We start from the raw sequence: 23,296 nt of genomic DNA on the forward strand, positions 1-23,296 counted from the left end.
AGAATTTTCACCAAAATTCCATTGAGTCATGTCAGCTGTGTCCACAAATCCCATCGCTCACACTTTAACTGCAGCATTATGCTCTCATTTTGACACATCTTTACATTAATCACCAAGTATTGCATAGTAATTGTTGGGGTTTTCGTGTAATTCTTGTTTTATCTTGGGCAGTGTTAAGCTGCAGCTTCTAGAAGGTCGTTTTGTATATATGGGCTCATCATTGTGACATTTGTCACCATATTTCCTTATTAGTTTGAAAAGCTGCAGAAAGTTCCCATTTGTTTAAAGCTTTCTGGCTTTCTCTGTGTCCACGTAAAGACATTTGTTGTTTTTCGCAGAACAGCACAATATCAAGCACAACTTTTTAACATGCTCATGGTTTTTACCTGTTAAGCGAATGTTCATTGATAGATGACACTGTTTATGGTTGTCATTTTTAGAGAGTGCCATGACTGCATGCGCTTTGCTTGACGAGTGTTTTGAGCAGGCCTGGTGAATATGCCTACACATTTTACAGAACACTGCATTTTTAGATGTGCTACATTTCATCCGTTGAGTAGCGGCTGGTGAATTCTGAGACGTGGTGTGTTAATATAAAAATTAAAAAAACATATTATGAAAGATGTTTTTTTTTTTGAAAGCTATGCGCATACAGTAACTACAGATGGGGGGGGAGTCATTAAAAAAAAAAAAAAAAAAAGTAAATAAAATAACCCGATAACGTTTCTCTTTCACACCCACACGTATAATTAACATTATACAATCAGGGATTTTAATACAGCACAATATGTAACTGACAAGTCTGTGCTCACCTGCTTACGGCTGTTTTATCTGCGAAACACTGCGTCCTGGCAACAGATAACAACACGCCCCACAGAGCAATGAACACGTATGGGCATTGCCATTCAGCACAGAGCTCAGGAATCTCTGCTGCGCATGTGCTACAGGGGCCCAGGGAAACCGCCCAGGGTCCTTACTGCACATGCTCATGCTCATTTGCAACAAAACTCAAAAAATTCTTACTGGTGGGGTGGTGCCCCAAAGCCCCTTGTACACCAGCCATGTCTGATGTGGTGCAACTCTGCAATTTTTTACTACAGATAACAGAAGTCGGAAAAGACTAGAGTTTCAGCTGAGTCGGCATTTCATCGATATTCGATAAATCAGAAGGCCAGCTTGGAATTCCCTTGCCATTAGGAGCGTTAGTTGTAACTGGACTGGTTCCACATTTATTTTCACCTGTTGCCATTTCCACTGCTAAGTAGATGTAAATGAAGAATTTGCAGATTGGAAGGAAGAGTTGGTTTTGTGGATTCATTATCTGTATGTTGTCTTGTAAAAAAAAATTAAAGATTCATTGTTTTTCCATAGTGACTGCTGCACTACTACTAATTAGAATGCAGGTTTGCTTAATAAAACTGAACATTTTAATATAAAGTTGGAAAATGGAAAGCCTGTGACACTGGGGGAAAAGAAATAGCTTATTTGTCTTAAATTTTAGCTCCCATCTTCGTGGTGTGCAGTTTAAAAAAAATAAATAAATAAAAAATCGGATCTATAAATGTACTTAAACTTGGCTTTCACATAGGTGCAGATTTGGCCCACCCATGGCTACACCCCTAGTTATGTGTCAGAGTAATTTGGGAGAGGATATTTTTTGTATGTGTTGTGACTCCCTGAAACCGATAAATATGATTGATTTTAAATATGATTTTGTGTTATGTTCTTTACAGTAACTAAACCAAACTGTCTTTGTTTTGTAGACCCTTTTTATTCAGCTTGTGGCCTACGATTAGTTCACACACGCCAGAAGAGGATTATTGGGGGGAAGAATTCCTTACGGTAGGTTTTGTTTTATATACAGTACCAACACATGTTTTGTTCATTTTCATTGTATCAGTATGTTTCTGTTATGGTTATTCTTCCACAGAACAGCATTTCATTTGCAAAACGCTCCAATCATTAGCTCTTTCAAAGGGCTCTGTCATCTAAAGTAAATTATAGGACGTGATGTACAGACAGGAGTGTATTGCTTGTCTGCATAACCTGCAGCAATTGCTTTATTTAAACAATACTTTAGTCTTCTGAAATTGTTTGATCTAACCAGTGTTAAGAGATGAGTTTGACAGAGCTTTGATTATCAGCAATTTAGAATTGGGTTATCAAGAATACTTGGTCTCTGTGTCATTTTAACACAGTGTTAATCAGAGATCATGCTCTAAAATGGCCCCACATTCAGTTATTAGTATAGAAAATTTGGGTTTATAGAAGTATAGCAGGTGTACAAGCATCACATTTCAGTAATTTTGATATAGGGCTCATAGGCAGAACATTGCTTTTGCAGGGCTAGTGATCATCTATGATAATTATATCAAATGATACCATTTTTCCACTGTTCTACATATTTAGCCATTGGTAAAAGGATTCAAATTGAAAACAGATATGAGAATCAATTGATTGAGCATAATCTGATGTGTGTAGCAGAAATGTGATTCCAATGAGCAGCTCAATGGCTCGCTTGTTCCTTTCTCTCTCCACTCTCCACTCTCTACTCTCATCCATTCACTGTTTTACTAAATCATCATAAATCACACAGAAAACACCTTGTTCTGTCTTTCAGGGGTGGGTGGCCGTGGCAGGCTGCCATTCGGTTGAGAACAGCGCATGGGGACGGGAGGCTGGTGTGTGGAGCCACGCTCATCAACAGCTGCTGGATCCTCACAGCGGCCCACTGCTTCAAGAGGTCAGCTCTAACTTTTGTTTCTGCCTGTGATGGGAACGATGCCCTGTTCAGTGTTGGATGGCAAAGTGAAGCATTAGAATTTAACTTTAGCTTGCACATACTTTATATCTACAGTATATGCTACATCCATTTATATGCAAAGTTTGAAATCCAGTTTGGAAAGTGTGATAAAAGCATGGGCTGAATGAGTTGTGGATAGTGCTTGAAATAGGGCAGTACTCACCAGTGCAGAGTACCCCCACTTCTCAATTTCAAATATTTGAGTCCCACCACTTCTGAATTTAAAACATTGAGTAGCCCTTTGGCGCTTATCACTGCCTATCTGCCTGATTTCTTTTCCAAACTGTCAGCTGCAATTATATGGCTTTCTAGTTACTTTGTTATCCCAGCAGCAGCTGCAAGATTTACGTCACAGCAGAGCGTAGACTGCAACTCCCAGAGTGCATTACAAAACAACTGCAACTCCCAGAGTGCATTGCAAACCAGAGCGGGGTAATTTATTTTGAATGGATTAGGTCAAGTCACGTTTAGACTCAGTACCGATTAGATGAAAGGAGCTGGACAGGGAGAGAGAGAAAGAGAGACAGAGACAGAGACAGCTGGACAGCTGGACAGGGAGACAGGGAGACACACATTTTCATACTTGCACACCAGAGCCGAGGCGGAACTAAGCCGAACTGTTTACATTCACGTATTGTACGTGTACAAAGTAGTAGTACGTGTAGAAAAAAATTGTAAAAAAGTCAACCGCAGGACAAAAAAAGGCTTTATACATGTTTTGTTATGGTTTTTTTTTATTAAAAATGGTTTTAAAAAAATTACAAGGCATTCAGAGGACGTCCAGTAGGATGACATTGGTTTAAAATAAAATACGCACGTCAACAGGCGCATGGTTTCCACAGTCTGCACTATTATCACTATTACAAAAACAATTAATTGCTTAGCTAGGTAGTTGTTATCTTTAGTATTTTTTTCATGTAATCAAACCAAGTAGTGTAAGAAGTTGCTTGTATCGTTCATGACGTTTTTCAAATCAAGTAAGCTTATTTTTGTGCCTAAAAAACGAATGGAGTTGCAGCCAGTGTCTTAAAGGCACTCTAGCTGAAATCGTAAAGTAATTTAAAGTAGGCTACAAACGTGGCAGCGGACTGTTTAATAATAATAACTTTAAAACGTTAGAGTTTTTGAAAAATGTCAGTAAAAATAGATTTAAAGTAGGCCTATTAAAAACTAAATCTAAACATAACATATTTAAATATATTTCTTTATAACTTGTTTTTATACATGCAGTGTTAATATACGTTCCTTTTTTTTTGTTTGTTTTTTTTAAAATTACCATATCGGTCGTTGCAGGTCTGTGACCAAGAACTGCATCCATTAAATCATAATTTTTACTTTTTTTGCTGTCTGACCCGCTTTATTGTTATGATTTTTACTTTTTTTGTAATCCTGTTTTAATTTTTTTTTTTATTTATTTTTTTGACGCCTGTGAAATATTTTGGTAGACTTTGTTTCTGACAAATGGGGGGGGGGTGCTGCTGCATCAGAAAAAGTTTGTATTTAGTCGTGGCGAGGATGTATGATACTATAATATTTTACTTTCTATAACTTTGAAACAACCTTGATATTCAAAGATGCCTGACTGATTATTCTAAAGGTTTCAAGGGGTGTTATTTTCTCTTACAGTATGTATAAAGGAAATATCAGATACAATGCAGTTTATAGGTTATAACTTACTCCATGTTGCAGAAGGGAGGGGGTTGTTGTGATATTGACTGTTGGGATATTTTACCGTCTTCTTAGAAGCATTTTAAGGATTTGCTTGTTTTAATACCAAGTACACAAGAGGGAATTCATCAATATAGGGAAATACCTGTACTAGTGTCTGTCTTATTTACACAATGCTTAGCATGTTCAGAGCATTGATACAACATATCTTTATAGCTTTACAGGATGTGAATGTGTACATTTAAACCAGTACCAAATCATTTAACCTAATTAAGTACACAATTATCAAGTTTGTGATAAACACCATTTAGTATTTATCCAACATGGATTGGTACTACTTAAAATCACAGCGTAATCTGAATTGTAAAATAAGTAATATCTTATGTGTTGAGGTTTGCATATCTAAAAATCATACTCAGAATGTGAAAACAGTTTAAAAAAAGGACTGTAAATGTACTCCAATCCAGTAACATCCATTAAATCACGCTTTTGATTAGCAGCATCTCAGTTTTAAGAAACTCAAAAGGCAGTGTTGGATTAAATGCAGACTGCAGGGTTAAACACAGGGTTTTATTTGCTTTCAGAAGTGCTGCTTATAATACTATTCCATAGGCTACTTAATCCAGCCATCTGGGAACACCAGCAGCCAGTGACGCTGAAGAAGAAACAAAAAAAGTTGGTTGATCAATGTTTTCCAACGACCGGAAGCTGTTTGAATTCCAAGAAGCTCATTTCTTTCCGGAACAGCTCTGAACCACTTCTGATTTTTATAATGTTTGGAATAAATTATGAAAAAACACAAAGAATAAATGTCTGAAACATATTAACCTGTTATGTTCCTAAATGTGTCTAGTGCTTTATTTTATTTATGCACATTCCTACAACCCCAAGAATCTGCACTTCCTTAAAGCTGGAACAAAGACTGAATGAATAGAGCTAACCTGAAATGAAACATTTGTACAAAACTGTTTTCATTCATAATTAAAGCTATCCCTTTTTTACAGGTATGGTAACAACACTAAAAGCTACACTGTAAGAGTTGGAGACCATCATACACTAGTATCCGAGGAATATGAAGAAGAATATGGGATCCAGCAGATTGTCCTTCACAGCAACTACAAGCCTGACCGCAATGATAATGACCTGGCCTTAGTGCAGCTTGTGGGGAGGGACAGACAGTGTGCAAAATTCAGCAGCCACGTCATGCCAGCTTGCTTACCTCTTCGGAAACAGAGAGCGCTCAAGGTTGCGTCAAACTGTTACATTACTGGATGGGGAGACACAGGTATAGAGTCTGTTATAGTCATCATTAGAGTATCAGATATAAAAACAGAAGGTTATCTGTTGTGGCTATCTTTTGTCAGGTAACAGAAAAAACAATCACATCCACAAAAAAAGTCTTCAGCTTCTGTCTGGAGTTATTAAGTTATTCAAATAGTTCAGTGGATCAAACCTTTGATGGTGTACAATGAGGACTGACTCAACAGTCCATATCAAGTAACAAACTACCAGGAACAGGGCAGGTAATTCTTTACTGAAAATAAAAAAAAAATAAAAAAATAAAGGGTTGTATGCTGAGCAGATGGACAGGCTTCTACAACCCTGCTCACTTTCTGTTTATGGGTAGAAGTCCATTCTTCTGACTGCTTTTGGGGTACTTCAGAGGCTGTAGTCTATGGGCAATTGTAACAAAAAGCTAAGTTAACTAATTAATAAATTGATAATGCATTGACTCTAAATGAACCTCCCTGTAAGCCTTAAACTGTTGACTCCAACATTGATCACAAATGTGGACTAGTATGGACTTTATCATGTTGGGAATGGTTAACTGTAACCAAAGTTATGCACATCTCATCCGGAAGCCATGGCAACAAATTTACTTTCTTCTTGGGAACCTGCTGAGCAAAAGTCAGTAACTTGAATTCTGGAGCTTAATAACCAGGTGTGGACCTTTTCATGTTTCTGGATCGGCCTAATTACAGTGCGACAGATTGGCTGTTTGAGCACCTGCCCTTTCATCACCTTTTAACAGGTGAAATTATCCACATTCCTTTTGTTCCAAAGAGCATTTTATTGATACAAGCGACTCCAATATAACAAAATTTGCATCGAAATGCTGACTAAACACTTAGAGGCTTAATGCTTCTGCTGTTGTGATTGCATGTAATTGAATGAGGCTTTTTATGTTGGATGAGGTTTTGAATTCAAACAATACATTACACAGGTACCAATAAAGACATTAATTCTGCTACCCATAGTGACAACACAATGTTTTGAGGGTAAAAGCTGAAATAGTTAATGTTGAGAACAGTTTATATTTATTTTGCAGTTAAATAGATCACACTGATAACCATTTTGGACGAAGGGCAGTGATAGTTAACACTGAACTGCAACATCTGTAATAACAGGCCTTCTTATTTTATCCCCCAGCCAGAGAAATCAATACACAGGAAAGGGTGGATAAGCCTAACACGGAGGGGTCACAGAAAGTGATGTCTGTTCCAGATAGGGATTATCCCATAAATTATTACAACAGAAGATTACAGACCTGTACTCTTAATTGCTGTTAAAGTGCATTTCATTTGGACACATGGCTATGGCATGTTATTGGGTAGCAATTAAACTGTGTAGTAATCACAATTTAGCCACAATAAATGGTGAAACGAATTAATTGGAACACCAGTTAAATTAAAATGACAACTTGTAGCTGCAATTTGCGATGGCTATAATTGCATTGTAGTCACCATTAACCATGTGTCGTTATTATACATGTGGTGTTAATTCAGTTATGCTTTTAAAGTGGCATTCAAATTAAACTAGTTATGTGCAGTAATTTAACGATGATCCACAGCAATTTTACAGCATTTACAGGATATTCATAAAATAGACAAATAGTAAGTAAGGCTACTGAATTTAAAAAGTTGGCACAAGTTTCATTATTTGCCATGAATGAAAACATCTACAAGGAATTCCCTGGGGTGGAATGGCAGCCTGTTTAAAATGTGCCTGTCTCGGCTGGCTGCCTATAAAAACAAGCAGGTGGGAAAATCATTGCCGTAGTATCCAAATTGTCTGCTGTAGCTAGGTTATGCCAGCCTTATTAGTCCACCAAGCTCTGAATGCAGTTTGCTTTGGGCTTGTGCTGTCAAGTGTTACAGGAAAAGAGGAGCAGGGGGGGTGGTTATATCCAGTTCACTTTGATTTCAAAGCTGGAACTGTTCCATGCACTGGGATATTTAGCCACTGCTCAGGCTGAGGTGAATGTGATTAAACATTTTTTTTCTTTTGTTACTTTCTGCAGGAAGAGCTTATTCCAAAACCCTGCAGCAGGCGCCAATCCCTCTGCTTCCCAATAGGTTTTGTATGGAGCGGTACCGGGGCCAATTTACTGGGAGGATGCTGTGTGCCGGGAATGTGCAGGAGGGCATGCGGGTGGACAGTTGCCAGGGAGACAGCGGTGGCCCATTGGTGTGCGAGAGGCCTGGGGGAAGCTGGGTGGTTTTTGGTGTGACCTCCTGGGGACACGGATGCAGGGTCCAGGACTCTCTTGGGGTCTACACAAAAGTATCTTCCTTTGTGCCCTGGATTAAACGAGTGATCGAAATGTGAAGGGCTTTGTCACAGGACCTGGAAATGCATGATGAGAAGCCTGAAGCCGGCTCCCGACAGTGATTTTAATAATCATTTATATGGCCCAGCTGGGCTCGTCTCTTAATTTTATTACTTAAAATTGTACAAAATAGCACTTCCCTGAAGGACCTTACTTGAATTAAAAAAAAAAAAAAAAAAAAAAAAAAAAAAGGAATGCAGAGACATGTCAATAGACAGTACATTGACATACTCAACAAACATGTTATACCTTTGCCAGTTCGCAGCAATTTTCCTCGTTTTCTGTGTCAAGGTAGCTGGAACAAGACCACGTGGAAACAAGCTTATTGTTTTAACTGAATAATTATTTGGGCTTTTACAGTAATAACTGTATAACCGTGATTTGGTGCTAATGTGTAAAACCGGGATGTAAATATAGGGTCTGGTAGAGTGGTATGTAAAACTCCATGGAGATACCTGTTCAGTTATTTAAGGTCAGCCGTGTTTAGATCTGCCACTATTTAGATCAATTGGATAGACAAAACAGTGTACCCCCGTGTGAGATGTAGGCTTTAGTGAAGTGACCGTTTGTGTTAGCTTTTTTTTCCCAGACTACCGAAGTTGTAGTTTGTGTGCTTTGTTCTCATGTCCAAGAAGAATGTATAAAGTGTAGGGGTTTTTTTGTTTTTATTTTGTACTAATAAAAATGCAGAAAAAAAAGAAGCTGTAATTAAGTGCAATTGCATTACGTAGTCACACACAGGCACTTAATTTAATCAATTTAAGCAGAGGGAAGCAAACATAAATACATTTCAAAGACACTGACATAGAATTGTCTTGGAAATATTTAGGTCTAATTTCATTACTTATTTTTTTTTTTGTTAGAACTGTTGTATTTTGAAAAAGGGGTCCTGACCTATAGCCAAAGATCGCACACAGTTGAGCTTGGATTTGTAATCTACAGGTTCCCGGTCTTTAGCTCACTCTTCCCAGAAACTTAGCCTCAGGGGAAACACCTTTTATGGTGCCTGCTGTGTCTGAGATATTTACCAGGACATTTTAAAAAAGAATGGCAGCAATGTTTGTTTGGTAGTACCGGTAGCATGGCGTTGTACTTTACGTGTATGGTTAATCAAAAGTGAAACTCGCTTTATTAGATCTTTTTTTAACAACCAAGTGGATCTTCAAGAGGACCAAAAGTGTGCTCTGAAATATTGAGGGTTCTCAGTTTCTTGAATTCATGCCCATGTTCCAGTTGAACTACTGTACATTCAGTAATTAGGTTTTTTTATATACAGAATATGGGGTATTTGATAATATTCAGGTATTTCTCGTTAAAATGTGGCCTTGTTTCATTTGCATGTGAATGAAGGCTTTGCATGTTGCTGTGTAATGCCATCCTTAGTAACGTATTGACATTTGCTGTTTGCTATTTAAATGTGGCTGGGTATGATTAAAATGATCCATTCAATTAAGTTACTTCAATGAACCCAAATGGTTATTTCATAAGCCTTTGTGACATATTATAAATACAGTGTTTTAAACATGTTTTTTGTTGAGTTCCTCTCAGTGGTGTCCAGCAGTCAGACAAAATGACGAGCCATGAAATTCTAATTTCTATTCACAGCTTAGCTTTGACCTTGGGCAAGTCGCTAAATCTTTCATTTGTGCTTTAGGCATGCCCTGCAGTAAAACTAAGCCCGGGGGAAAGATTCTCTACAATTACATGTAAAGCCTTGGCCATCTATCATTCTGTCAACTGTATGTCAAAGTTAAATGTTTACATGTGCGAAACAGAGCTAAATGTTATCTACAGCTGTGGAAGGGGGTGTTAGTCACTGACATACGTGTTAGCATAACTTCCTGTGCTGTAGGTCACATGACATGTCTGATTGCAGCTAGACCACTGGAGTAGGTAAGAGGAAGCTTTTATGCCATTGTATTGTGTTAACATAAATAATCAAAGAACCTTAAGATCTTCAGCAGAAAGGGAAATCCTTAGTTATGTTTCTAGATACAAATCTATTTTAAAGCCTTGGTCAGCTCTTATTAATGTTAATATCATCACGTAATAAATGTAGCAAGTGGTAAATATTTAACATTCAGCCAATGAGAGCACATGCAAAATGAATTACCAGTGATTATAGTTACTGTACATCAAGTAATTATTTAGGTGGAAGGTTTAGTTTTGCAGATTTTTTTATTTATTTTTTTAAACGATCTAGGTCCTTTTAGGGTAGCTATCACACTAATACTGAAAACACACACAATAAACCATGCTTACATGTCTGGAAACAATGTGGAGTTAGGCAGCCTATTTAAGCAGACAGGCTACAGATGTTTACAAGAAGGAGAGATGGAAGATGATGCTCAAATAAACTAAACACTGTTTACACTGACACGATAAAAGTAAACTTAAAAGACATTAAGCAACTCACAGCAGTTTCCTAAAACATGTTTCAGGGGCAGGGTGCTATAATAACAGCTTTAAACTCATTTATAACTGCTGCTGAAGAATGTAGTAGAGGTAGCATACCAATTTGGCTTATAGGGAAAAGCAGATTTTAAAAGTGGTAAAAGGAGAGACAGGGTCAGTTAGCAATACCTCTGGGGAATGTATTGTAAACAAGCTACAAACTATAAATCAGAAACGTCTTCTTTTCAGGTGTGTATTTAAACCTGTAATGCCCACGCTTGAAATGAGAAAAGCTGCATTGTTTATTTGACTAGTTACTTGTACAATGTTTTTTTGTTTTGTTTTTTTCCTGCCTAGCAACACACAATTTACTGCATATTAAAAATTCTGGCCTGTGGATTTAAAAAAAAATATATATATATATATATATATATATATATATATATATATATATATATATATATATATATATATATATATATATATATATAGAATATATATAATAAGAGAGGTGGCTAAGCATTCTATTACATGTGATACATAAATGGGCATTGCAGAGTTAAAAGAGAAACTTAAAATTATACTAATAATAATAATAATTATGACATTATTATATATATTATTATTTTAATAATAATAATAATTTCAAACACTAGATAAATCAAACTCAACAAAGATGCATTTTGTCCAGCATTGATTGAGTCTTTGAGGCTCATACTGAATACATCAATATTAAAAAAAGTGATATAAAAACCAAAAGACTGAGGGGAGTATTGCCTGCTCTACCTAGTGATCATTTTTTGAAGCTTAAAATTGGTGAGGGGTGTCTATTGGGTGTGGAAGAAAAAACAAAACACTGCACAAAGTTTTATTACAATGAAGCAGTTTGTTAGATTGTTAAAAAACAAATAAGTGTATGAAGTGCACTGTATAGGCTAACATCCTCAAATTGTCATCCTTGCAAAAATGTCTTAATGTCCCCCAAGGTGTTAATTTAGCACACCAGGTCTTAATGATGTCTTCCACATGCTCCATAGTTTGTGATGTGTCTCAGTGAACACTTGCATGTGAATAAAGGAATTGCTCCAAAGTGGTGTGTAATGCAGTAATAGTAGCATATTAACAATTACAGTTTGCCATGTTTTCGTGGTTGAATATTATTAGAAAATGAACTTGAAATATACCATTGAAAAAGTACGGTCAAATCAGTTGCTACCTAACAACGCACACCAAGAAACAATGATAATTTCCTCATTCAGCTTTCAGGTCAGTATTTTATTTATTTATTCCATTCATTAATTGCCCCAACACTACAATAGAAGTTAATTTGTCAGTTGATACCCGCAGCCTCCCATGAGACATCCATCTTCCAAAGATCCAGATATTTGATGATGGCATATATGGATGTTTTTCAGCAAACATTTTGGCAGTTCTTCATAGCCAAATGTCTGTTTCTGCATATCAACTCAATGTCTACACCCTTTCAAATACTGTATACCCATCTAAAAATTATCCTTTGGAAAAAGTGGAAGGAAAAGACAATAAAATAAAATTGTTAATCCACTATAAAAAAAAAAAAAAAGCATTGTTAATTATTTCCACTACTAATCAAAATGCATGCTATTTTATTCAAACTGACATGTATTATACTGAACACAGAAAACAAAAAAGGGTCAATTTAAAAATGGTATAACTCAATAATCTTGGAAGATGTATTGAACTACTGTACATGAACCCGTTTTGCAAATTGAAATCCAAAACTCAGCCCAGGATTTTAATTAAGACAGGAAGCTGTTTTACCTTTATTTATGTGAAACACCTGCTTTGTAGTAAATGAGCCGAAGAGTTTAACAAAAAAAATATCTCAATAATTAGGTTTAACACAGTACTTGGTTGTGGAATTTTGTAAGGTTTTACTTTCAATCCAGTAGGTGGCACATTATGTCATTTCTTCAGAGATAACATATCTGATCATTGTATTCTCTGAGGCTGGCACGTTTAATACATTTTATGGAGTCACCTGGAATACTTATTAATATCATTATATTTGATACATGTCATGCCTAAGTAAGCAGTCATATATTTAGTCACTCATCCTTTCTTAAGGCAGTACACCCTGAATTTTGTATCCAACAATTTCAAACACATTTCTTAAAGACAATTGCTAAAACTAATATGAAACAATTATTAAAAAAAAAAAAAAAAAAAAAAAAAAAAACAGTTTATCATTAATGACATGTCCTGTACTTTGCACCTTGAACACGATCCGGACATGCCACATTCTGTTCATATTCCAAATGGAGAAGGTGATTGAGGAGAAACTTTTGGGCCGAGAACCGCTTATTCACTATAAAAACAAAAACAAGTAAAACTAGTAAATAAAATAAAAACACGAGTACAAAAACCTAGAAAAGAACGCTCTTAGATAACTGCCAAAAATGTAAATAAAAACATATTTAAATGGAACTCAAAGAAGGGTTTCCCACTGCTAAGTATTCAACACTGAAACCGCAACAAGAAGTATCATGTGACATTTCTTTAAGGACTAACATCTGAATTAAGTGTTTTTTATGCTTACCAAAGTTGATGAGGAAATGTCTTCCAGGAAATCTCTCAAAAAAGAATCCTCAATTCTGTGTACACAAAAATAGAGGTTAATACAGTAGGCACAAAACTAAAAAGTACTCTTTTCAAAAATTTGACGAAGATTATAACCAGCCAGGGGACTAGAGTGGTATCCTATAATTAATCTAATAGATTCTGATTGTACCGCTGGGTGTATTTAGGATAAAAGGCATACATCACTGCAATATGTTCCTTGCTCAAAGACAACTGCTACTGAAAACACATGAAGCAGTTTTTTTTTTTTGTTTGTTTGTTTGTTTTGTTTTTTTTAAGAAGCAAGAATTTACTGTTCCACGTCTATGAAGGGAGAACTGCCACACTGAACACAGTTCCCATGGTAACGTGGTATTATACATACATTTTGAAGTATACTGCCTACTCCAGCAAGTTTGAAATATTTATTTTGCATTGCCAATTGTAAGAAGTATTATTAGACTGACAAATGCCCCTGCAAATATGTCAGGAACCCCCCAAATTTTTTTTAGAAAATACTCTAGCCAATGGAGTGGGTCTACCACAGGCTTTATGTATGATTATTAAATGAGTTTTTAGCACCAATGCTTACATTTTATAATTTATTTGTAATAAAATCTTATAGTTATGAAGTGTTCTCAATGAGATTGACCATTGTTCTTATCTGCTACATACTGGTACAACAGAAGGGTTAGTCCTGTAACAAACACATAGGCTGTATTACACCATACTAATATGAAAATAGGTTAGTATTTCTGATACAATACTTTCACAAATGGTCCCACAGAAGCAATTACATAATAAAAGTGCAGTGGCTGTACAATCATTTCTATAAAGTGCACACAAGTTTTCTCTGTATTTCGCTTTAGTTTCTGACACAATGTGTACAAGATTCTGTTGTCTTTCTGAAGTTTGCCATGTATGTAACTTGGTCAAGAGCCACTGATACAAAAGAAGTCAAAGCTGTTTTTTTCCACCAAGAAACAAGAAATGCTGTACCACACTTAGGAAGGGAGACTACAATGATGAATGCAGCTTGCATAAAAATGTGGAGAAGACACAGGTCTGATTATAGACAACATACACAACCAGGGTGCAATGAAACTAAAACAATCCTCAGTAGTAACTCTATGTAGGTCTTCAATATGCACATGTTCTCAATAGTCTGTTAACAGAAATATTCATGGCACATCCATTATGAAAACCATGGGTGCATGAGCACAATATTTTAATCGTCCTGCAACATTTTTAAACAAATAGAGATGCCAATAAATCATCGTCTTACTACTATTTACACAAATCACAGAATGAAAAACAAATTATATGACAATGGTACACATTTGTACATTTTAGGTTTTAAAAAAAAGAGTAACCATGCTGTACTACTGTAAACTCATTGAAGCTGCATGCAAAGTTCCTTACCTTAAGTAAGTATGCTTTCTGGGCCGAATATCTAGTTTTCATTTCTATCGTTGTTAACTTCAAGAAACATGCCATTCTAAAGGAAAAGTCAATATATGTACTGATACGCTATTTGCCTACCTGGATTGCACTTCTGGGTCATTCTGCAATACTTGGTACCAAAAGTGGGAAAACACAGTAAAAAAATTTAAAAATGGGTTCATTGCATTTATTTCTTTTGTTATCAACTGTGCAAGGTATGAAGTTATACAACAAGTATGTCTTAAGATAAAAACATGCCATTTCCAATTGACACAGTTTTATTCAATGGCCAGCCAACTATTCACCATCTTTATTTTAGCGAACCCAATGTTTCAAATCTACCGATGTGACAATGTTGGAAACCAATGTGAAAAATGCTTAGGTAAAACATATTCCTGCTTAGAGAAAAGACTGGATGTAATAAAAAAAAAAAAAAAAAAAAACTGGATTACAGTAATTATGCAAAGTATGTACATTTTCAACACAAATTGCAGTTTGCATGTTACATATCCTGATATTGACTTCAAGTTGGAGTAGGTAATTAAAATGTTCTTATTTTGGATTTGAAAATCTTATATTTGATGAGAACTCAAACGTACACATTTTATAAAATAATGTAAAGAAGTAATTCATCTGAATGTACAGATATGTACATTTAACAAACAAATTAGGATTTATCGTGTAGTGTAATTATTGACACCAAATGTAACATGTGAAACCTGCATTTTGATTATCTGTAATTCCAATATGCAAGAAAAAAACAAACATAACACCAAAAGTATATTTTAAAATTTTTTACAATTCATTTTCAATAAAACACCACATTAAAAACCTATATAAGGTACATGATGACGGCACCAATCATGTCACAAATGCCAGGGGTTTTTCATGACATGTCTATTGGTACCAAGTATTGGAGACTGATCCTTCTCCGAAAGACAAGCAAAAAGAACACAAATGTGGTACAGCACTGAAAGTATAAAAACATAAGAAAGGTTACAAACAAGAGGCTATTCAGCCCATCTTGCTAGTTTTGTTGTTAGTAGCTTATTGATCCCAGAATCTCATCAAGCATCTTCTAGAAGGATCCCAGGGTGTCAGCTTCAACAACATTACTGGGGAGTTGGTTCCAGACTCCCACCTGGATTGTCTAAGGATATCTGCCCCCTGCCCATGGCTTCCTACAGTCAGCCTCTCCACTTATCAGTGGAAAAATGTATGGGAAGGGGTTCCCTGAGGCGAAACCAAAGGCCAAAGATGTATAATATGTTAAATGTGTTATCCGAGAATGTATAATATGCATAAAAGTGTTATCGTGCCTAATCTGTAATGCATATTTTATCTATCGCATGAGCTCCTTGACTGAATTGCAATTCAGTTTGGTTCCCTTATAGCACACCATAAACATGCAGTGACAGGACTGGAAGGAGTCCCTGTCGTAATTTGCCCTCCCGACCACCGGCAGCGCTGTGTAGGGTTGACCATGATTGGATCAGGAGGCTGAACTCTGACCATGCAGGAAGTTCCGGGTCAGGCAGCCATCTTGGCCCAAGGTAGAACCATGCGGCCGTCGGGTCCCATCATTGCAATCAGCTGTGCTGTTCTCGTTGATTGGCTGACGTGGGGCAGCGTGCTGATTGCAGGGGTGGGACTTGGCAGTATTTAAGCAGTATGGTTTTGCCATTCGCGCTGTCTGGGCTGAACTGAAAACACATGCTGTGCTTGCTTTGTTTCTTTCATTCACTGCTGTTATTCACAGAAGCTTGAAAATCTTGGACACTGTTGGATTACTGGACTATTCTATTTTTATTGTTTTTGTAAAATAAAACCCTGCCCTGATACCATTGATGATACAGGGCTCTAAGGACTAATCTCCATTTCCGGCTCCTGTGTGCTGTCATTTCTGGTCCTTCCCAAAAGCTCCACCCACTACCCTCCCACACATGCCATTCTAAAAAAAAATGTAAAAAGCATTTATTGTAGATACCTCTGCACATGCTGGCTTTAGCTATTTGCAAAATCTAGCTTATGCATAACATTTTCATGCCACCGTTTAACATAATGAACAGTCAATTAATTAACCTTACCTTTCTTCCTGCAGATAGCCAGCAGGGATCTAATCAAAAGAGCCACAATATTTGCATCTACACTGTGTAAAATTAATTAATGTATAATGCATCTAAGGCTAATAGGCAATTCTGGAAGTGTAATTTCTTCTTAACCCATTCAGCTCTCTGGTTGCCCTCATTTAAGTACTGCACTGGAGTCTGTGCAGTTATGTTTCTTCTCATCAATGTCCATTGTTTCCTTACTCTTGAGGTACAAGAACAGACGTTGTATTCTTATATTATCTCTATTGTACTCCATTGTGAGCTGAATAGAGACGGCTGAATACCTGACCACTTAGACAATAAGTAGGCTACTGTAATGCTCTTTATTGACACTATGAAATAATATTTTCTTTGACAAAGGCTCCGCTTCTGCCATGATATACACACTACTGAAAAAAAAACACCTTGATTGAGTATATATTTAACACTTAAATACTCTATCTATTATTAATAATCATGACAGAAGTATTGGTATTTTGTGGTTGTGTCTTGTATTTACCATTCACATGAAGTGACGTCAAATTTCAGAACATCCCTTCGTTGTTCCTCAGGAGGGCATGTAATACCACTTGATCAAAGTGAAAAACACACTTATCTTCAATGTGAGCTTTCACCCAACAATTCTTGTGCTTTTTTGGTGGTGCAAAATCAATCCCCACCCACATGCCAGGTTTCAAATGTGAACATGACACTTTAAATACTCCATTGAGAGAAGTTGGCAAACCAGACGCTTTTCTCTCAGGCACCACTTCCGAAACAGATTGTTCATTTTCATCACTTTCTTTTTCCAATTCTTGCCCCTTGTTCTTCTCTATCACTTTCCTGCTCTAGCTCTTGTTCTTCATTGTCTTCACTGGTAGACTGGTCCTTCCTCCTCTGTGCTTGACTCTAATGAATCACTAGTCTTGAACTTCTTGCTCTCCTTCCCCATCTGATTCCTCTGTCAGATTGCTGACAGTCTGCTCCAAAGACACTTTTTCTTTGGGTAATTTTGAGTTTCTTCTTTTTTTGCAGGGAATTGCTACCATATTTAATCTCTCTGAGGCATTCGATCACACAATCATACACTGTTTCTGCTGCTGTTGCACCCTTAGACTAGTGGTTAGTTTCCAGTTTCTTCAGACAGACACTCAGGAACTTTTTTGCGATCAACAGGAGTTAACTCTCACTCAGAAAAGCCAGACTTGAGGTTGTGATTGGCATTTTTTTCCATTTCGGTACTGCGTTCCCTCAACAAGCTTGAGGTGTCCTTTGGAATAGATGACTGTTTCCTGCCTTCACCTCTCTTCCATTTCTGTAAAATTCTGGTGCCAAGTCAAGAAGACCACATCTGGGGCTGAGAGATGTCAGTAGAGTTGGGGAGAATGAAACAAAAGAGATGTTGTTCTCCTCACAGCTTTGGATAACTTCCAAAGACAACTGTGAACAAGCTGTCTCCAATCAATACTTTTTTCCCTGGCAGTCTGGATGTCACAAAGCAATTGTCATGAACCAGTCACTGAAACAAATAAGGTCAAACCATTCACTCTTGCTTCTATTGTATCTGTCTCCTTTAAGGCCCCCCATTGTCCAAGTATCATACATGACGGTAGACCTGTACATTACATATGGATGGTATATGTTTCCTATCTGCGCAGATTTTGAGTGGCCCATGATCCGCTCTGGTTATTTCGTTCCTCTTTTTGTGATCACTTTTATCCACCAGATTTGTTTTATCATAACTTATAATGTTGCTTGTAGGTGCTCCTTGAAGGCTTATTTCAAGATTGTCAAATTTTAGGGGGGTATTGGGATGTGCAACGTAAATAGTTGTAAATGTTGTAATTGTGTGTTTTTGCAGGGGTTGCATGGTGCATGTTGTGTATGGGGGAATGGGTTGCAGGGGTGGCTCGAAAGACGTGGGCAGCGGGGGGTCTGCCGTAAGGGGGGGGGGGATCGAGGGGATATAAGGGGGTGCGTGAAAATCACTGGGAGAGGGAGAGACGAGTGAGTAGAGAGAGACTGTGTAGATTGAGAGATAGTGAGAAAGATGTTTAGAGACATTAACACTAGAAGTTTATGAGATATATTGATACGTAAAAGCCCAGCAGCAGTCCTCCTGGTGGCTGTATTGAAAACACTGTAAATAGTATAACGAAAGGAGAAACAGTCAGATGTAATTCGTTTGTTTTTTTTGTATTGAGTACGTCACATAAACACCTGAACAACATGAACATTTATTTTACAAATCAAAGCAAGGCAACAGAAATTGGTTTATTATCAGAGGCGCAAAAGCAACTGAGCAATGTAGATAAACTTAGAACAAACTTTTTACAGAAGCGCAGCAGCACAACAAGTTAAAAAAAGTCAAATTTCTTTTCTTCTGCTTTTATAGACTAAAGGGTATTCCTTTACCTTGAGCCTAAGGCTGTTCAAAATCAACACAGATAATGCAGTTTCCACACACCACATTTCTGCACAGGGCCCAGCTGTCCAAAGTTTTATTTTTATTGCACTTGCCAACCTGGCATTGGCATCTCTTGTGGCTGTCAGCGGGGTTGCCAGCTTCAGATGTGGGTATGTGATTGGTCTCTCTCTGTTCCAAATACTTCTTGCGAAGTTCCTGTGCTAACTGTAAAATATATTCTCTCCTTGGTAACTTATTCTGTGCATTCTTAGTAAAGTAAGGAGTTGATGGCTGCTAGGTCCAATACATTGTAAAACACCTGAACAGACCACCGTCGGGAGCCAGCTTTCACAGAATACTTCCGTGCCATCTGATCCAAAACATCAACGCCATATTTTGTTGCGTCCTAAAACTCCAAAATCCCTGTTTTTTTTTTTTTTTCACTAGTCCCTATGGTAATTGACTGATGAAGTGTGCTGAGCAGAAGTACATTTTTCGATGGCTGCCTTTGTAAATGGTTCTAATTGCAACTAAACACACAGCAGACAGGTAAATAAAAATAATAAAGTAGAATACCATTCTGTATAATCAAAATACAATAGTTTTCTGTGTGGCCGTCAATGCTGACTGCTCCCTGGGCTTTTAGGTATAATGTAATATGTCTCCTTTATTTCTGCAATCCCGTGTTTGATGCTTTGTGAGAATATGTAATACATCGCATCCCAATGTTTTATACGAGTGGAGAAAATGACATTTTAAAACAAAAAACCACCAAAATGACTGCCGCGGTGCTTTTAGTGTTAACAAAAAATAATCACTTTATTTTTCGTTTTTCGCCTGCCAGTTCCCTTCCCTTACTTTGTGCTTTTATTTTCTCGGTTATTGTGTAAAAACTGAATGGCTTGAGCCTTCCAGTTCAATCCAGCATCAGTCTAATTTCTATCACAAAGAACTTGAAAGCTATAATATTTTTTATCACTTATAATAAATACAGCAAACATTTGCCTTACTGACACACTACCAGTTACATTGAATACATAGGCAGTGTGTAGAGACTTGGGGAGGCTAAGCCTCTCCAAAATAAATTGCCCAAACCCTCACAAAAAATTGTTCTGACCAACATAAAAAATATTTGTGAAAGAAAATCAATATTTTTCCCCTCAAACATGCAAAGAAGGTCTAACAGACATATGTCTTGTTTTCCTTCTGCGCAACCGCTAGATTTAATTGCATTTCAATGTCATTGGAGGAGACAATGCTTGGCTGGTTTAACATCAATTCTTCCCACCAATCTGAGCCCCCATACTGCTTCAGGAGGCAGCAGATGAAAACTCTGAATCCTTTTTGCTCATTCCCTTACCTGGAACATCCCTCTTCATAATTTCTACATTTATTTGAATTGCTGTTATCTATACAAATAGCTTGATCAGAATCTGATTTTACAGAACTTGTGGCAAAATATTTTCGTAGCATACTGTCTGTTTTCACGCACCACCATTTTGTGAGAAGTGGGGTCTTCTGAACTTCTGAAAAAGTGTCTGCAAGGAAAGCAGAAAACCACACCTGCCTGCTTACTGTACTCTAAATATGAAAATGCATTTTAATATTCTGATGAAAATTAATAGTTTTGTTTACCAAAAACAGTTTTCAGATATACAGGTGAACAAGGCTATAATGGTCCTGTTACAGTATCACCAAGGTCCAAAATACAGGATTTAGTTGCACTTCAATGTCATTCGAGGAGACAATGCTTGGTTGGTTTAACGTCCATTCTTCCCACCGATCTGAGCCCCATATAGATATTCAAAAGTTTACAGTAAGAGTGCAGTTATTTATTTATTAATTTTTTTGCAAATATACCTTATGAAATACGTTGAATGGCCCTGATTATAAATATGATAGTAAGTGCACGATTAGAAGCTTCATAATCAGTATTAATAATTGATTTAAATGGGTGTGAAGTGATGGAAATGGTGTTTGAAATTGGTGTAGGTATTGTAGGACTGCAGAGCAGGTTAACGGACTTAAAGGTTTTATAAAACAGTGCAGCTTGTTATCCTTACTGTTTTTCTAAGTTTCTTAAATATGCATTACATGTTTTAAAGTACAAGATAGTGCTATGCTAAACTTCATTTATTTGGCCGTCTTATGTTGGAGAAAAACAATGTAAAGTATATATGTAGCATCCCTGAGTGGTTTCGAGGTCTGTTTTGTGCTATAAATTATTAAACTGCTACTACAGAGACACTTACAATAGGACCTCAGTTCCCAATTTATATGCCTTAATTCCCTGTGCATTCTTCTTGGCTGATAGATTAAAATATATGATGAAAACAAAAACAGTTATCAGTAGCAGCAGCAAGTAGCTCATTTGTTTACAGAGGCGCAAAGAACGCTGGGACTGCAGGGTTATGGGGACAATTTCTATTATCTTAAATTGCTGTTAAATACTGTGTTACTGTTATTGATTATTGTTGTTGTAATATCGAGTGATTTTACTGGGAAGTGTTGTGTTTTATTGAGTGTTGTTCCTGGATTTGTTATGACACTGTGGGTTTAACCCGACAATGGTGCTTTTAAAGTGCCCTGCTTTGCTACAGTATACATGTATACAGGGTTCTACAGGGCGGGCTGCCTGGCAAAGTGGCTGTCGCCGCCCGGCTGAAAAAACCTGATCCACCCATCTTACTGTGTCTTTAACAATAAGGATTGATTTCGCTTCCAGAAGACTGTTCCTGTGTGTGTGTGTGTGTGTGTGTGTGTGTGTGTGTGTGTGTGTGTGTGTGTGTGTATATATATATATATATATATATATATATATATATATATATATATATATATATATACCTTATATTTCACAATATATTTTTCCAAACTAAAATATATGAAAATGGGAATAATTTGTACATGGCAAAATATATTAAATATATTACAACACATACATTATTAAATATATGATAATATATTGAGGTTAATATATTATAAAAATATATTTAATTTTCGTAAAGGATTTCACGTGTCTGTTGAAAAATGAAAATGCAATATTCTATAATTTAGCATTTACTGTTTTTCAGGTAAGAATTTAAATATAAACATTTGTTGTATAATAACTCTAGAGAAAATTATCAATTTTCAATGTGACAACGCAATTATTCATTTTTTTTTCTTAATACATAGTATGTTTAATCATGAAATATCTTGAAATACCTATTTTTAGACGGTGAAATATTCTATTTTTTTATGTGAAAAAAATAATGCCCCATCCATCACTGAACAGCGTTTAATCCAACTCCTCTTTCTCCATATTCAAAAACATCTGACTGATTCAATAGCTCTTATACATGTTTTACGTAACTTGTGTGTTGCCATTGACACACAGTGTAATTTTCTTTGGAAAGACCTGAAAACGTACAATCTAGTATTAACATTAAATTGTACATAAAGGCTTGATATACAAGTGGGGTTGTCAAAGCCTGTATACTGCAGTTTCCTAATGGGTTGTGCCTCTGTCAGTACCAGCCAGTTGTGTTTGTGTCTGAACAGCAGAGTAAATTGTTTCAAGAGCAAATCAACACTCCAAGGTGAACTTTCAGGTTTTCTCAAAATATTTCAATGCTGTTTTTTTTTAATAAAGATAATTGGGGGGGGGGGGGGGGGGGGGGGGGGGGGGGGGGGGGTGGGGGTTGGGGGGGGGGGGGGGGGGGGGGGGGGGGGGGGGGGGGGGGGGGGGGGGGTTTATCAGAGGAGAACATTCACATCCTCAATGATGTTTAGCACTATAGTGCCAATAGGCGCAAGTTCTAGTAAAGTTAGTTTTGTCTTTTTCAAAATTAATTTGTGTAATATTATGCGATGGCTTTATTTTGTAATCTGGTTATTTATTTTTACAGTTTTACTTCATGAGATGTTTGTTTGAAATAAAAGTGCATTCTTAAAGTAATATATTTTCATTTATTCCTGAAAACCGTTGCTACCCACATGCAGACACAGGAATCTGAAAGTGATGTGGAATAACATGTTCTTAGTATACAACGCACTGTATGAGATGTATAGATACCTATCTAATGTGAAATGATGTTGTGTGACAATAACAAGAAAGAATGACTTTTTTTTAGCAGGATTATACAACAACTATTATATGCAGATACCGGGGTTCTTGTCAATCGAATACAGTAACTACTGTATGGTGGTTCACTGTTCTCTCTGTAAACTCAAAAATTAAACCTTATGCCAGTACAATAGATACAGTTGATTGTGGTAATGAAATACCCTCGAAAAAATAT

The 23,296-nt window shown here is 36.7% G+C and overlaps 1 protein-coding gene across 1 annotated transcript in view; it reads left to right on the forward strand.

Moving 5' to 3' along the window:
• The window catches only part of LOC121324473 (neurotrypsin-like), a 29,300-nt gene extending 21,042 nt beyond the window's left edge, over nt 1–8,258 (forward strand). Inside the window, exons 7-10 of the mRNA XM_041266445.1 lie at nt 1,764–1,842; nt 2,621–2,743; nt 5,476–5,756; nt 7,773–8,258. Of these exons, the coding sequence (XP_041122379.1) occupies nt 1,764–1,842; nt 2,621–2,743; nt 5,476–5,756; nt 7,773–8,080 (791 nt within the window). The 3' untranslated portion in view covers nt 8,081–8,258. The remainder of the gene's footprint in view (nt 1–1,763; nt 1,843–2,620; nt 2,744–5,475; nt 5,757–7,772) is intronic.
• The last annotated feature ends 15,038 nt before the right edge of the window (nt 8,259–23,296 follow it).

The sequence above is a fragment of the Polyodon spathula genome, chromosome 1 (genome assembly GCF_017654505.1).
Source record: "Polyodon spathula isolate WHYD16114869_AA chromosome 1, ASM1765450v1, whole genome shotgun sequence".
Classification (NCBI taxonomy): domain Eukaryota; kingdom Metazoa; phylum Chordata; class Actinopteri; order Acipenseriformes; family Polyodontidae; genus Polyodon; species Polyodon spathula.